The 17,463-nt window shown below is 42.4% G+C and overlaps 1 protein-coding gene across 2 annotated transcripts in view; it reads left to right on the forward strand.

Annotated features, from left to right (window-relative positions):
* The first annotated feature begins 3,186 nt into the window (after positions 1 to 3,186).
* The window catches only part of HOMER1 (homer scaffold protein 1), an 89,819-nt gene continuing 75,542 nt past the window's right edge, over positions 3,187 to 17,463 (forward strand). For both annotated transcript variants that reach the window (XM_033085661.1, XM_033085662.2), the window contains exon 1: positions 3,187 to 3,263. In XM_033085661.1, the coding sequence (XP_032941552.1) occupies positions 3,259 to 3,263 (5 nt within the window). In that variant the 5' untranslated portion in view covers positions 3,187 to 3,258. The remainder of the gene's footprint in view (positions 3,264 to 17,463) is intronic.

Consider the following 17,463-nt stretch of genomic DNA (forward strand, 5'->3'; position numbering starts at 1 on the left):
GATTCTGTTCACACCTCTGATTTTCAAGTGAACGCACTATTCTTTACCCCAGGGTTCAGTGTGCATTTGTCTTCTTTTACATTTTTTCCCTTTTATCTTCATTCTTGAGGATTTCTGGGTTTGTACCCATGCTGTAGAAAAGTATACTTCATGCAAGACAAATATGTGAACAAGCTGAAAGGCAGAGACAGATGGAATTATCTTTGTGATATCTAAACAAAATACTGTGAACATAATGAAATACTAAAGCATTTGCATTAGTGTGTGAGCTTGAGCTGCAAGAACAAAACTGATACAACATTTACTCATATATGAAATTAAAGCCTTAGGTTCCTAGCTGTTGACCTGCCATTGCTGCATGCAGAGTACAGTTTCAGAAGCTACTCCTAGCTACTTGACATCAGTGAATATGTACAGATAAACTGCTTGTTGTTTATGTTTGCCTAGTTGGCATTAATTCTGATATTTTTCACTCTAATCATATAGCAGAAGGGATCTCCATCTTCCCCACAACCCCAACACTATAGAGTACCTCTGTTTTGTGAAGGAAGCCTAATTTGATTTTTAGTGGAAAATACATAGAACTTCATGTTTCAGAGCTAGCAGGTGAAACCCAACCACAGCAATTGCAGTCCAGCGAAGTAACGCAGCCTCATCATAACTATGCGGGTTCTGAGCATTGCACACAACAAACCTTAGACTGTTATCATTCAGATTAAAGTTTTTTTAGTTCAGTGCCTTTACTTTAGCTTATGAGGTGGTGTGTGGGAAATGCGAAATGGGCAACTGAGGAAGCTGTTCTTTTCTGCCTCGTGAGGCAGTATGCCTTGCTGCTACTCCCATAGTAATGAGTCATGCTGGGTTTCCTATGATTGTTTGTGATTGGAGGAGGTTTGCCTTGATATTTAATTAATCATCCTTGCTTTCCCCATCGCTGATTACTTTGAGAGGTCAAAATGTTGAAACAAATGCCTGTAAAACATGCATCTGTAAATTAAAGTAAGTTCTGGAAATGTGCCTCATGACTCTGGGAAGATCAGATTGTTAGCTGAGTGCTTTAGCTTTTTATTTCATCCTCTTCCTGGGATACACTTGGTCCTGAGTAATAGAGGTTCTATGAGAGGACAAACAAACCTTTGTTAAAGCAACAGTTTTAACATAGTTGGTTTTATCATGCTTTACAATTCTGTAACACACATTGGTAATATTCTGGGCTTCTTCAATTTTTATGTGGAGATTGGCATCTAGTATAGTATCAATATCTTCCTCTTATGCTCATTGTAGTTTAACATGCCTGTGGTAACTACAACCTCATTTAAACAGACAATACAATGAAAATACTGAAAGAGGGCCTAGCAAGGAGCATGTTCCACCTGGGGCAATCCAATGCCACTGGCAGAGTACTGTAGTTGTTAAATCCAATGTTTACAAATTGAGAAAATCTCAAGCACTTAATTGAAGTATTTGCATAACTGAAGATGAGGTATACCCCTCCAAGATAGTACACAGTGCTGGAGCTTGAGCAACTCTGATGTTTTAGAAGTGTGCAATGTTTGCATGGCACAACTGAAGAACTCAGCCAAATGTTGTAGGTCCTATCCAGCTTACAGTGCTGGCTCTTTCTTTCCAATAGTACTAGCGTGGATGTGCTGGAATCTACATCTTGTGGGGGATAATTTTAGAATGGCTGCCGTACTTCTTCCCCGTTTTCCGATAACGCCGTCTGTGTTAACTGTCTGCAGAGTGTCTGCACAGCAGCGGGACGCGGGCCCGTGTTTTGGCAAGGCGGAGGGCTGGGAAGTTGCAGTAGCCACGTTCCGGAGAGGGCTCCGCGCCGCCTTCGCCCGTGACTCCGTGACACCGGCTCTCCCCGCCGAGCCGCCGGGCGCGGCGTTGCCGTGGAGACGGCGCCACAGGGGCCGGGGGCGGGAGGAGGCGGCCCGGGCGCCGCCAGCACCCCGAGCCCTCCCCACTCTGCTCTCCCCCCGCCGCCGTTCCCTATTATAGAAGAGCTTCCGGCGGCGTGGACCACTCTGACATCATCCTCCGCACTCCGGTGACGTCAGCGCCGGGAGCGGGCGTGACGTCGGTGCGTAGGGGAGCGCGGTGACGTGTTCTATTTAAAGCTCCCCGGGCGGAGGATGGAGGTAGAGGGAGCAGGTGCCGCCGCGGGCAGGAGCGCACTGGCCGCGTGCGGCGCAGGGCTGTAGGGCAGGGCGCGGTTCCACTTCTCTCTTCTCGCCTCTTCCCTTCCCATACCCCTGGAAGGAGGAGCGGGACGAAGGAGGGGGCTCCGTGCGGCGGCTGCGCCTGCCCGCCGCGAGGGGACGAGCGGGCGGTGGCGGAGGTGTGAGGCGGAGGCGGGGGATGCGAGCGGGTATAGGCAGCGGCTCGGTGGCGCCGGAGCAGCTGGGCACTGCCTGAGGCGGCCATCGTTCCCTCCCTTCGTCCCACCGGCGGGGCTGAGCCCGCGGCTCCGCCGCAGAACAGCGCGGGCTCGGCGGCGGCAGCCCCTCCCGCCGCCCGCTGTCAGTGACCGATCCGCCGCGCCCCAGGACGATGCCCGCCCGCTCGCTGCAGAAGAAGGCGTGACGGCGAGGAGCGGGCCCGCCGCCGCGGGAAGGAGGAGCGGTGCCCCGCATCTCCGCAGCCGGGGGTGGGCGGGCGGGCGGATCGGGAGAGCGCGGTGCCCCGGTGCCCGCGGGCGGCGCGCGGCCGCAGCTCGTCGGTAGCGGCCTCTCGCCGGGAGTCCGATGCCAGCGCCGGTGCCACGGCTCGCTCTGCCTTCTCGGGAAAATGCATGCGTGCCCGCCACGCGGCTGGCGGCGGTGCTAGGGGGAGCGGCGGCGTGGAGCTCTGTGCGCACCGCCTGCCCCATCCCGCTCCGCCTCTGAGGCACACGGAGCCCTCCGCGGCCGCGCGCGTCCCGGCCAGAAGCGCCGCAGCCGCTGTCAGTCCCTCGCGGAGAAGGCGAGCGCCTCCCTGTTCGCTTGCAGGAGGGGACCCGTCCTCCCCCGAAGCCACCGCTGCCGCCCGCCCGAGGGCCGGAGCCGCTGCCTGCGGGCGCCCGGCAGGGCCGGTGGCCATGGGAGCCCGGCCCGCGGGGGGCGCTCCCTAGGGCGCGGGCGGCCCCGCTCGGCCCCCGACACCTGCGGCGAGCCCAGAGCAGCCCCGCCGCCACGGGGCTGCAGAGCTGCCGGCGCGGCGAGGAGCGCCCCGGGGACGCGGCACCACCGGTGCCAGGCGCTGCCGGCCGCCATGGGGTAAGGATGTCGCGGGGGCCGCCGGGCTGGTGCCGGGGCTGGGGGTGGGAGCGGCCGCCCGCGGAGCTATGGGCGCTGCTGGATGCGCACGGAGTCGAGGGGTCTCACTGGCGGGGTGCGCCAGCAGCAGGATTCCTGCTGCAGTCGGTGCCATGCATCAGCCCAGTGAGGGGAGAGCAGTGCGATCCGTGAGGGGCGCACCGCGATCTGCGGAGGTTTGTCTCCCACATCAGAATTCTGGAAGAGCCGTCTCGGCTCCCAGTTCCCCACCGTGAGGACCTCTCCCGGGTTGTTAGGCGATGTTCAGTCCTGAAAACCAGTGCTTTAAACTCAGTGCGCTAGGGTGAAATTCCAGAACAGCGAAGGCTCGGTTTCAGTCTTCTGGAGTCTTCAGAGAATATCGAACAACCTGGGAATTTCTCAATAAATTAAAAGCTCTAAGGAAATCGGTTTCACAGCAGGTTCCCTAGCAAACTGGGGAATTCACTTGAGAGCTTAAGGAAATGAGAAGGAATGAAATCTATAAAATTAATCAGGTCTCATGTAAATTAGTAGATAAAAATGGGACATAGATACCTATGAAAACTTTCCGCTGTCGTATCCTTAGGAATTTGTATAGTGATTTGAAAAAATAATCCATGCTACCGGGTTTGTGTGCTAGTGGAATGGAAACTCATCCATGTTCCAAAGCAACAGAAAACTGGTATAATCTGGCAAACTGCAAGGTGGAGTCAGATTTTCAACAGAAGTTACAAATAATGTCCTTTGTATTTTGGTTATTTAGGAATTTGGATGTGAAACTGGAATATTACCATGGGAGTTACACATGCCTCCTTAAGCTTAGGACATTTGAATTCTTCAATTTATTAACTTCCTTGCATGTGTGGTGATAAGTGCTGCGTCCTTTGTCTCTGTCCTGTCACTGGGGGTCACAGGTCAAAATGAAGGAAGGAATGAGTCCTTGCTCCTTAGGCTAGTTTTTATTTTTCTGTTGTCTTTCCTTCCATTAAAAAAATTAAAAAATAATAAACCCAAGCTTGCAGCTGTCTACATATCCGAGAAAGTGATGTTTCTGCCAAAAGTCTAAATAATATTATAATTTTTAGGACATATACTTAAAATTGCTAGTGAGACATAGGATTATGTAAAATTAAAACAATTGAAACCTTCTTATCGATTTAAAATCAGTACTGTATTTGTAGATATTTGAGTTAAGCATATGATATTAGAAATCCACTGAACTGTTGAAGAGTAGCAAGCATTTTGTCTCCTGAACTCCAGTTCTGGTATTTTAGTGTCATAGCTTCTTAATAAACAGTACAAATCCCAATCTGTAGAGAGTTTAAATAATCTTTAAAAACACAGTTGGTATGATTACTTGAGTAGTATCGTGGCACATGGAGGTCAAGAAGACTAAATTTGCTAGCAAATTTTTTAAAGGCACTTTAGACAGTATGCTTTGCGGTATTGCAATATAGAATTCCTTTGCAGAGCATCTTCTAATAAGGAGGACAAACTCCAAACTGTAGAAACGTGTGCTGGTAACCCTGCATCTCTTTAAATCTGAGTGAACACACCCAGGCCAGGGCCAGCACCTACTTAGTGGATCTGTGGTTAAGTATCAGACGTTTGATTCTGTTCAGAGCAGAGGTCTTGATTCAGTAGCTGGTTTGTATTAATTTCTAAATGCAAGTGCCCAGAGTATTTCTACACCAAGGTGCATTGGACTTTTAATTCAACAGTTGATACTCTATACTAAGGTCTAAAAATTGAGTGTTCTAGAAGAAAGTTGCAAAATCACTGGTAATTAAATGTACCTGGGTCACATAATGGTCTGTGTATTATATTCAGTATTTAATGGGTACTGCTATGCTGTGTAAGCTTGTAGACTTAATTTGTAGTACCTGGCTGGTGGAGAACTCACCTATTGCAATAGTTAGAACACAGAAAGCTTGGGGGAGGGAAACTGACTTGCCAAACCAGCAGGGACTTTCTTGGTCTCCTTTCATATAATGAAAAATTCATTGTTTTGCTGGTGTAGTTCAGACTGTTTGGCATATGCAGTACCATTAGGCAAGCCAGGTAATTATGCACTGGGTGTGTGGTGGAAACCAACTGGTGCGTAACTGGGCTTTGAGCCAGTGCTGCTATTAAACATTTTTTGGGAAACTTGAAACTAGAGAAATGTAGAATAGTTCAGGGCACTTTCTTAGTGCTGTATCCTGTATGTCTGTGCGTGTCTCTCATCTCACAGAAGGTAAGTGTATCAAGCCCTGTGGATTATATAGGCCTGACACAAAGGATATCCAATCTTGTTTCTTTGTCTGCCAGTCTGTCTCAGTTCTCCCAGTTCCTCGTTCCTGTTGCATAAAGACAAGTTCTTATCAATAGTTACTGTTAAGTGATATAGTGGTGTTCAGTGATGTACCTTGTGGACAACCTTTTGTTGGATTGACCAGATACAATATGGCATTCTTTAACAGGGAAACATGGATTTTGTGTAAAAACTGTGTTCTGTCCTAGTTGATAACATGTATTCATTGTCAGTATTGAACAATCAGTCTTCTTTGAGCAGAAGTCTGATGGCATTAAAAATCCTGAAGTAACAGCTCTATAGCATACTCAGGATTTGTATTGGAAGTTTAGGCTGTTGTATGCATTGACCAGGTAAGTACTGTGTTACAAGCTGAAACCATTGCTGTATTTTTGTTGTCGTTGGTACTGCTTGTACTTCAGTCTGTGTGCAGAGGAAGTAGAGACAATAATGCAGGTGAATACACTTCAGACACAATGACAAAGCTGCACAACAGTGAATTATGGTAGGGATGCAGAAATTGATATCCTATTAAACATAATATCTAGTATTAATTCCTGAATTATTGATAGGTAATCTGTCTATAAATATTTCCCATGATGGCCTTTACATGATGGCTGTGCATAAATACCTAAATTTGCTATTTGCTTTTCCCATCATTCATGCTGAATTATTAGGAGTTACAAGGTAAAAACTTCTGGAAGAGGTGCTCATCTCTGTCATGTCATGTTAATCAAGGTGTCTTTGTAAAGGCTTAATCTTCAGTTTTGTTGGACTATATTTAGTGTGATATCTTAGTAAAGGTGGTTATGATGTGTGTCAGTTTGAGATGGCAGAATTAGAATACTAGGGTTCTTAATTTGGCTGGAGAATGTTGAGAAAGATTAGTATTTTAGGGTATACTTGTTAGTGCTGAACTTGCCTAGAAATAAGTATTTTAATTTTTGGTAGCCTGCAACTGGTTGATCCAATCCTAGATCTTACACTGTTTGAACTATGTGCAGTTAGTCCAAGACATTTCTTTAAATAGGACAAACTACAGTCTTGTCTTGAAATGTTTCAGTTTGCTTTCTGTATTTGAGTAACAAGACATGAACACTGTAAAGCTGTTGGGAGACAGAAGTATTATTGATCATTGAATTTGTCCAGACTCAAATTCTTTAACCTGTTTTCCTCCCACAAGGTTTAATGGTAGCTTTCCCCAAACTTTGTTTTAGCAACACTTCCATCAGCTGTGCTCCACAGAAATACTGCAGATAGGAGAGTGGAAGGTGTAGCTTCTTGGCTGTAGTTCAGCATTACTGTAATTTCTGGCTGTCTCAGGGGTAAAATGAGATGCTTATTGTGTGAGAGCAATGGTAGCAAAGTAGTTAATGCTGTCTTCTGTAGCAAAATGGAGAGACTAACAAGTTCTGCAGATAACACTAGCAAAACTTGATTTTCGGTAAAGAATTAGTAATGTATAAATACCAATACAGACTGCATGTAAGTCTGCCTGAAATGGTTAATAAACTACTTTTCAGACAACATTATGTGTAGATCTCTGCAATGCTTAAATTATGTTCTGTCACAGTCACTTTATGACTTCAAAACAAGCATGAGAAATCTGAACCAGATCTTCTGGCCTGGCAAAACATGAATGAGTGTCCTCAGTCTCATGAGGGGATAATTGCTGATCTAGTGAAAGTATTTGTAATGAATTAAAGTTGTAATTGATCTTTTAAGATACTTCCATGCATTGTTAAGATTTTATAGGCCAACCCTTTAGGAAATAATCCTACTTCTTAAAAATGTACATTTAAGTTCTTCCAATTCATTGTGTTGAGATTATTTTTATTGTCAGTGTCTCAAGGCAAACATCAGATGTATGTGTGTTCTTGTGATTCCGTTTTCCAAAACAGTGCTTGCTCTACCACAGTTACTATTATCTTTGCAGGACTCAGCTAGATGTTGAGCTAGTATCTAAGGAAAAACAGAGTCTTGGAGCCATTGAGATTGCAATGGCTTGTAATTGTGTAACAGGTCAGCGCTTCTAATCAGGGAAGGCCGTGATGCTTAACTGGAGCTGAGCAGAGTATTTCTGCCTGCTAGTTGGTGAAAGTTTTAAGTTGAATTTAGATACCACTTTTATGGGAATTTTTGTTGCAAAACATTTATTCTTTGTCTCATAAAATTGTAATTTGATTTAAAGCTTTTAGCTAATCACTCTTTAAATCATTGTCTTTCAAATGTGTGTCTATGCACTAGTGTACTTCAGAGAAGAGCATTATCTAAGATGTAACACTAATTTACTGGTAGTTTCTCATTCATATATGTGTCTCAGACATTGTTTTGGTTGAGGCTATTATTTTCCAAGGTATTCCAGACTGTATAAACAGATACTTTATATAAAATGCAGATACTTCAACCAGACTACAACTTAGTTTTCTTCTCCTTTAGATGTCTGCTATTAGGAAGATGTTGAGCCTGAAGTAATTACCAAGGACCAAGGTCTCTGGTAATCCAGAAGTTAAAAGTTAAGAGGTGCTTAGGAAGGAAACCAGTGTGGTGTGTTCATATCCAGCCACGATGCGACTAGGTCTGAAACGGACCTCCTCGCATGAGTATACGTGCCTGTGCTTTGCTGATGTGTACTTTGTAACTGAGACAATTTTTACACTGGAGAAGAATCTCAGACTTTCCCATGTGTGGTGCTATAGTGTTAGTAACAGTGGTGAACAAAGAAACAAAAGTATTACTTAAAGTGAAAAAAATCCCAGGGTCCACCTCTTCTTTTTTTCTTCTTTTTTTAAAGTTACCATAAAACATGTATTTAAATGCCCTATTTAAAAGCCCTACTTAAGTGAAAGCTTTCTGAAAAGACAAAAAAAAAAAAAAAAAAAATTCGAAGACCATCCTTTCCAGTTCAGGGTTTTGTGCTGCAAGGCTTTTTCAGATATATTCAGTATTAAAGGTAGGTGTAATGGGTGTAAAAGCGCTGCATTATGAAAAGTCTGCTTTTATATCCAGTTTTGATATAAAACTTCTTTTCATCATTCTGTTTCAAGATTTTTATATTTCTCAAGGCTCAGCGATGTGAGATCCACCAAAATTAGTATTGTGTCCAGGACAGAAATATTAGAGGGGATAAGAGGCTAGAGGGAGCTGTGGGTTTATTCTACCTGGTCCTTGCACTATGCAGTGTTGAGCTCTGTTTTATCTATACAGAGTCCTGGTAGTGGCATTACTCCATTTGGTGAAGTGATGGAACTGTGTTTCAATACCATATTGATTTTCTGGAACTGCATCATAATCATGCTTCTGGCAACAGATTACACTCTGATATGCTTCTTTGTTGGCAAGTAGTGATGAATGCCGGCCATCGTTAAAAAATTACTCTAGGAAGGTACTGTTTAAACATGCAATAGATGACATTGGCTTGCCAGATATAAGCATATATTGCCATTTCCAGTAACTAGTCATTATTTCTGTTTCTTTTTTAGTTACAGTTACCAACTTAGCTAACTTAAGCAGACTGCATCACTCATTTTCTGTGATGGGAGAACTTGAAATGCATAACTCCTCTCAGGCTTTTCTTCTTCCTTCACATACAAGTACAGTAATTTCACGATTACAAGCTGCACTGACTATAAGCCGCATCACTGGGTGTTGGCAAACATTTCGTTCTTTGTCCATACACAAGCCGCACCCAATTATAAGCCGCTCGGTTGTTCGTAGCGAGGACCCGCATGGCGGGGTTTACTGGCTCGGCTCGGGCTGTGGGGGCTTGGGTGACAGTGCACAGATGTGATTCAGTTGAAGCAGTGCTCCTGTACAAGGTGCAGTTTCCCTCTGGAGTGCAGTGGAGAAAGGGGCTACCTTAGTGTCCCAAAACCTCTGTTTTTATCTTAGTAAGTAATGTTGGGCTCTTTTCCCTGGCTGGAGCAGCTTCCAATGGGATGCAGTAATTTTATCAGTCACACAGTGGGACTCAATGGGCCATTAGCAGAAAATGACTCTTTGGAGGAAGGATGGGTTGTGAAAAGATAAAGAACAATGCCCCACCTGGTTTCAATGGATGGCCCACTAGCAGAATATCTCACACAGAGATAAGGATCACTGCCCCAGTCCTCAACAGATGGTGATAGAATAGATACCTTTTATCACACTCTGTATTGTAACCCAAGACAAAGCCACACTTTCATTTGCAGTGAGGATCCACATGCAACTTTCACAAAATTGCCAATTAGTAATAGAATCACTGGATCGCAGGGTTTACTGGCTCAGCTTGGGGCTGCTGCGGGCTTGCACTTCTGGGTTGGCAAATTTCTGAACTTCATCCATGTATTAGCTGACCTGATTATAAGCCGCACTTCTGGGTTCGGACCAAAATTTTAGTCAAAATGGTGCAGCTTATAATCATGAAATTACTGTACTTTCAGCTTCTGGATTCTGATTTCTAAGTGCTTTTTCAATTTTTGAGTGTAAGTCCCTTTTCTACATCTAGACATACAGAGGAACTGATTTTTACCAGGAAACAATTAGCAGTGCTTTGGAATAGATGGTATCCTGCTGATTTGAGTCCAAGGTACTCATGATTCTCAGAAGTACTGCACAGCTCAGATAGTATGTCTGACTACTCCTGATAGTAGAACTAGTAGAACTCAAAGGATCTTTGAGAAGTTTTCATTAAGAACACACGGGTGCTAAAGTATATGATTAAATAATGGTCCACTTTGGCTGAATCTTGTGAAATGAATACTAGATTCCCTAAGATGACCTCATATCTGAATGTAAATGCTGCCCACATCTCTTACAATGGATCTTAATGGGCTACTCGAGATCTGAAGTAGTTTTTACTGAGAATTATGTATTTGGTGAGCTTAGATGTGACATAGAAATAAAAAAAAAACCAACAAAACTTCCTCTTTTGTCCGAGTTAATTATAGCTTTTAAAATCAGACTGCAACAAAAGCTAGAACAGTTGTATTAATGGGATGGAATGATGAAGAGTATTATAGGGTCCTTTTCAATATGCCACTTTTATTGTAAGCAGAACCAGGGAATTAATATTATTCTGGGATGAAGTTTTAGACAAAGAAAGACAATCTGCTTCTTCTCAAATTGTTCTTAAAAAGAACAATTTTACTTGACATTAAAATATATTCAGAGTCCTTCTCTTCTCTTTAGTAACAACAGCAAATCCAACATTTAAAGAATACTGGTGCTCTTGAGTGCTCAGAGATGGACATGGTACTCCTCAAGTCACTTGTACTTAGTCAGCCTTTACAGGTAGAATCCACATCTAGATCTTGTAAAGGTTGCCTTCTGCTCCACCATCATGTTTGTCTTCTTGTCTTGGTGCTTCTGCTGCAGGCTGATGTTTTTGTAAAACCCAAGACTTTGCTTCTTCAGGCAACCGTAGATAATTTTTTCATATATCTATGCTGTTTGTCTTCCTGAAGAACTCTTACTCTTCATTTGCTTGTAATACTGGAAAATTTTTGCAATTAACTATGGTATGAGTACTTCCTGTTCGAGGCATTCTGTTTACTATATTAGCCAGTCTGTTTGTAAGCACAAAACCTGTTAGTTAGTGGGAAATGGCACTTTCTGCTACATGGACTAGTATTTGATGCTTCAGTTAAGCCTCTTTTGGATATAACCATGGGAGCACCTAAGTGCTCCAGTTTGGGAAGACTGGACCATGTTTAGCATGTGTATATAAAATGTTTTTACATGCAGCTTTCTTTAAAACTGACTTTGCAATGCAAGCTTTCTGTAAGTAGCTAATGAACCTGCTTGGTTTTGCCCACTGTTTATTTCATAGGTACAGAAACACTGGGGCTTGGTTTCTTACATTTAATATCTGTTCTGGTATTTATACACAGGTGGGGGTGAGGGAGGCTTTTCTAGTTCTTGTTAAACACATAGGTTTTGAAGGCATGGAACCCCACCAGTTCATTCAGGTACCATGTGAGGAAAATTTTTCATAAAAAAAAGGTTACACTGAAATAACTAGCTATTAACAAACACTAGTTCTTGCTCTTTGATTAGGTGCTTCTTAGCTGTAGTAGCATGCATTTATTGCTGAATATTTTTTTTGAGGTGGTAAATATAGGCCTCTAATGTAGGCAATTTGAGCTAAAATTTCTGCACCAACTGTATGGTATCCATTTTTTTGCTCAGTTTGTCAAAATGCTAAGCAATGCTCTCAGACCTGAATTTTTAAAATTATTTTCATATAAGTTAAGCCCTGACACCCACCTGCTATCTTGGGGTTAGAACTAAGGTCATGCTAAGAGCCTTTCAGAAGTATAAGCTAAATTTTGAAGTGTGATTTGCAAAGTGATTGCAAACTAGTTCCAGTACAGCACTTTGTCTTTACCAGCCTCCGTCAGCACAATCAAAGTGCATGAGCTGTCAGTGAGGAAATGTTTCTTTACATTATTTCAATAGTATTATCTGAAGATAGTACTGATGTTGTTCTGTGTTTCCAGAGCCGTCCTCTTCACAGAATCAAAGAACGTATAAAATAGGAGGGGACTGCAGTGGGTCACATTGCTCATATCTCCCTACTCAAGCAGTGTCATCCCAGAGCACATTTCACAGGATTGTGTCCAGACAGTTTTTGAATATCTCCAGTTAGCGAGACTGTACAACCTCTCTGCGCAATCTGTTCCAGTGCATGATCACCTGTACAGTAAATGAGTTCTTCCTTATGTTCAGGTGGAATTTCCTGTGCATCAGTGTTTGCCCATGGCCTTTTGTTCTATTGCTCAGCACCACTGAGAAGATGGTCCACCACTGGTCCGTTGTCTGGACACACTTCCTTCCAATGCTTATATATACTGATGAGTTCCTCTCTCAGTTATTTCTTCTTGATGTTGAATAGCCCCAGCTCCCTCAGCCTTTCCTCATAAGAGAGATGCTCCAGAGCCCTCATCATCTCTGTAGCCTCTGTTGAACCCACTCCCGCAGCTCCATGTCTCTCTTGTCCTGAGGAGCCCAGAACTTGACACGGCACTCCAGGTGAGGCCTCACCAGGGCTGAGTACCAGAGTAGGATCACCTTCCTTCACCTGCTGGCAATACTCTTTCTAATGACCCCTGGATCCCATGGATTTCTTGGCCACCAGGACATGCTGCTGGCTCATGGACAGCTTGTTGTCCACCAGGACCCCCAGGTCCTTCTCTGCAGAGCTGCTCCCCAGCAGGTCAGCCCCAGGCTGTGCTGGTGCCTGGGGTTGTTCCTCCCCAGGTGCAGGACCCTGACCTTGCCTTTGCTGGATTTCAGATGGTTCTTCTCTGCTCATCTTTCCATTCTGTTGAGGTCCTTTTGAAGGGTTGCAGAGCACTTGGAGATGTCAGTCACTCCTCCCAGCACAGTATCATAAGTGAATATGCTAAGCCCCTTTTTACAGATCAAGGATGAACAAGTTAAACAGTTCAGGGCCTGGTATTGAACCTTGGGGGACACCACTAGGTACAGGCCTCCAACTTTGCCACTGATTTTAACCCTCTGGGATCTGCCATTCGTCAGTTCTCAGTCAACCTCAGTGTCCACTTATTCAGTCCACATCCCTGAGTTTTTTATGAGGATGTTGTGAGCAATGGTGTGAAAAGCCTTGCTGAAGTTGAGTAGACAGTACTGACTGCACTCCCATCATGAGCCAATTATCAGTGGAATGAACAACTAGTGCAGATGTGGCTGTCCTTCTCTGCCTGTTGGGGTTCATCCCCATGGCACAGCACTTGGCACAATCCTTGACTAATAATTACTATGCAGACCTGTCTAACCTTTCCCTTGTTCGCTATTGTAGTGGGCTGTGTAGAGCACTCTTTGCTCCATGCATAATGTATGATCTTTCTAGTGTATTTAAAAATGGATTTTGTACTTTATCATCGTTTTGCATCTCACTGCAGTGGGAGGTTGCCTGACAGTGTGAGGCATGCCATGGGAGAGACAGGATTTGGAGCCGTCTTAGGAATACCTTCAGTGATCCAATGAGCAAGCTGTATTATGTGTCAGAATCCTATCTGGGTATTTGGTGAATGTTTGGTATAAGTGTGCTGTGAACAATGAAGGGAGCAGACCTGGGACTCCTAGTTACAGGTCAATAGAGGTTCAATCACTGCATCCAAAATTCAATAGTGTTTACTTGGCTGTAAGTTATCAGAGGGGAGAAACTTGCTGGCATGGTAATAATACACGCAAAGTGAATTCAAGTCTTTATAGTTCCTATAGAGCTCAATGGGTGATTCAAATTGATTTGTTATTTATGAATATAAAATTAATTTGTTTACTTTTCTAGGAGTCTAATTCAGCTCCGTGATACAGATAAAATGATCCAATTCTTGTCTTTTGATGTGGACCAGTGGTTTTTTTTTCCCTTTGAAACTTAGCATGCAGCTGTAGCACTCTGATTGGGATTGCCAGTTGTTTGAAGATTAGGTGCTGGTGATCAAATATGTGTCTATTCAGCCCCTTCTTGTGTAAGTTCTGATACTTCCACTGGTGGTGATGGAAGCATGATTTCAGCTTTGAGGTGTCTACAGTCAACATGTGGTTGTACTAGTGCAACACACCTATTTTAGGTGGTTTATTTTTGAAGGTTAAACGCGGAGGCTCTTTAAACTGGCTGTTAACTAACAAATTCTTAATGTCAAATATGTTGTTTATGGGTTTTAAGCTGGAAATGAATGTTATGACAAGTGCCAGGCCCACTAAAAGAAAAAGCTTTTTTATATGGAGAAGGCATGTCAAAATTAATAACCTGGATATTTGTAAAAAGATGCAGTAGATGTGATTGATTAGGTGAGAAGTGGTAAGGAGGTGTGACTGTTTCTGCATGAAGTTCTACAGGGAAGTGAAATAGAAGTTTAGAACCAGTACGGTATTGGTTCTAAACTTCTAATTGGATGAATTAAAGCTCTTAAGAAGCAAAGATAATTTGCTAAAGACTGTGGTGCCAAATGAGGAAACCCCATTTTTAGTACAGACATATCTTTAAGACAAATTCCTAATATGGAGTAATAAACAAGGAAGATATGTATTCCTTGTTTTTTCTGCTGCTAAGAACTTGCCAAGATATTTAGTCTTAGTAATAACAAAATTATGACTAGTACTATTTTAGTGTTGTCTCTCAAAGTCAAAGATGATTGGAAAAACAGCAGTTAGACTAATTTTTAAATAGTATCACTGTTTACCATATAATTGCTGTTTATCTCAATAGAAACACATGATGACTTGATTCTATGATTTTGTATTTCTTCTGTTATTTTCTAGGTTCCAGAATTCTCATCAGTCTATTGTCAAAAGCTCCAGCTTTGCCACTTTGCTCCATAGCTGTGAAATACAGCCATCAGAACAAAAATTCTTGTCGTAGGCATTGATGAGACTTGATGGAGCATGCAAAATCATGCTGGATATCAAATCAGAAAATACCATGTTTACATTGTTTATTGAAATCTGCTGTATTTTGTGGAAGCTAAGATGATGTGGGATTGCCACTTTTATTATTTCAGTGATCTACATAGATTCATGTCCTATTGCCATCCCTCTATTCTCACTTCTGTCATGCTGCACTACTTGTGCATGGTGACCCTTGTCAGTGCTGCTGAAGGATTTTATTCCAGCCACTAAATTGATCTAACCATACTTTAGAACAGAGGGTGTTGATTTACAGACAGTCTTATGCTTTCATGTCAGGACAAAGTGAGGAGTTTCAGTCTGCCAATTTTCTGAATCAGCTGCTATGAGTGGCATTTCTACCACTGTTGTCTTACTACCCTTAAATCGCACCAACCGCTATGACTAGCATCAAAGACCTTGCAAGGTGCTGTTTCTACCTGTCTGTGTCTCAGCAAGAGCACCTAAGTGGTGCCATGTGATCTGGCTTAATTCTCACCTTGTTTAGTCAGCATCAGTTGGTCTAAGTTATTTGTGAGCGGCATAAAACTGAAAATTGTTTTGCAAAGGAAACTACTGAACTTTAGATCTTAAAGAATCCATAAATTAATTTGAGGGTGTTGGTGAAATGTAAAAAGGAAAACATACAGGTGATGAATAGGCTTGCATTCTGGAGATGGCAGAGGTTGAAAATTATGTCCCATCTAGAGCCTTCCTCGTAATTTTCCTCATCTTTCTCTATGCACCTGGAAATGAGAATGCTGCTGGGCCTGCTTGTAAAGCAGTGCATGAACTCCTGCCTCTAGCAGGAGTCTCTGGATCCAAAAGCAACTTTGTGCTCTTGCACACTCTGCTCGAGCTGTGCTTGTGCTGCTGATGTAAGGGGTTTCTTTATTTTTTTTTTAACCCCACCTTAAAATTGTAGCTCTTGTAATGGTTCTGAAGACTATAGATGTTGTTCCTGAGGACTATGTCTAGAAAATATCAATTCATTTAACCTCAAGAAAACTGGTGGTGCCGGAAGACAGGAAACTGTAACTTAATTGTCACCTGACTTTGTATTAAAGTACTGTGTGAACTAGCAGTAGAAGTTCAAGCTAAGCAGTTAAACTAGTCAATATTCTCCCTTAAAATATTTGCATGAGTTCTCTAAGAGTAGTCTGACTGTCAGAACTTCATTACAGGGCAATTTTAGATAAACATTACAAAGGAGAAATTGTCTCTGTACACAGAATATCAAGGAATTGGGGAAACTGACAAGAAGGGCTGGTTGTGGATTGCTTTTGGGCCTTTCTAAACTTATTTTTCTAACAAGCATGAATAGCAGTACTTCTTCCCTTCTACTTTCTTTTTTTTTTTGCTTGTATTGCAAGTGTGTCAAAGTTGAAGAGAAATGAATGTTTTCAGACTATTCATTGCCTACTTATTTCTAATTCCAGATGCAACATAGCTTAGCTTACTGCAAGTAAAGGCTGTTGCAGGAGTGTTAATATCTAGACTTCTTGCAGAAAAGTCTCATTACACTGTTGATTCAGGATTCTTTGTTCATAGACCTGACATTAAGTTGGCAGTTTTGTTTACTTCTGATGAATAGTTTTAGTGACTAAATGTGGGAAATAGCTGTACTTCTTAAAATTAATTATCTAATTCTAAAGATTAAAAAAATCTTGTCCTGACTTCCTGAGTAGAATTTTCAAACAGAGCAAAATTCAAGAAAAAAATTGAAATATTTTACTATCATGGTTTCTTAGTATTTTCACTATAGATAAGTATCTATTCTAAAATTCAATTTCACATGGCTTAACTACTCTTAAGTCGTTAAAAGCTAATGGTTAGTTCTATCCAATTTTGTAATTAAAACAAATTTTAAACTAAACTTTTATTTAGAGATGCCTTTGTCCACTTACTTGGACAATTTAGAAGAATAATCACTTGGATATCTAGAAAGATTCTGAAGATACCTATATCCCTGGAATAAGTTACTAAACTGAAGTGAGAGCTTTATGAAGATAAAGCTGAGTACTTGATAATGTGCTTTTCATTACCTCATTTGTTTCCCAGAACTCTCACTTGTTTGGTGCTTTCCAGGTTGTGTGGAAGGACAAAAAAGGAAAACCTTAGAAAGATGCACCATCATTGAGCTAGAGGAGTAACTTTTACAGTCGCTGGTAAATTATTGCTATGAATGTTTCCTGTAGCACTTCAGCTGGTTGGCTACCTGCTGAACTTAAGCAGTATTTGGTAAGAGTATATGGGGGCGTTGGAGAACAGGCATTTGAAACAAACCCAGTGAATTGCAGAAGTGAAAGCAAATCCAGTGTTTATTTTTCTTCTTTAAAAAAATCAGTTTAAGACTACCCTGTACATAACCTACAGGTAGCTTTTTTAATCTTTAGTATCAACAGCTCCATATTCACTGTCACTATACCAAAAAATGTAAGTTTTGTTAGGATTTTTCTTTGCTCTACTATATAAGCCTTAATTTTAAGGACTGGG

This window comes from Catharus ustulatus, chromosome Z, assembly GCF_009819885.2.
Source record: "Catharus ustulatus isolate bCatUst1 chromosome Z, bCatUst1.pri.v2, whole genome shotgun sequence".
NCBI classification, from domain to species: domain Eukaryota; kingdom Metazoa; phylum Chordata; class Aves; order Passeriformes; family Turdidae; genus Catharus; species Catharus ustulatus.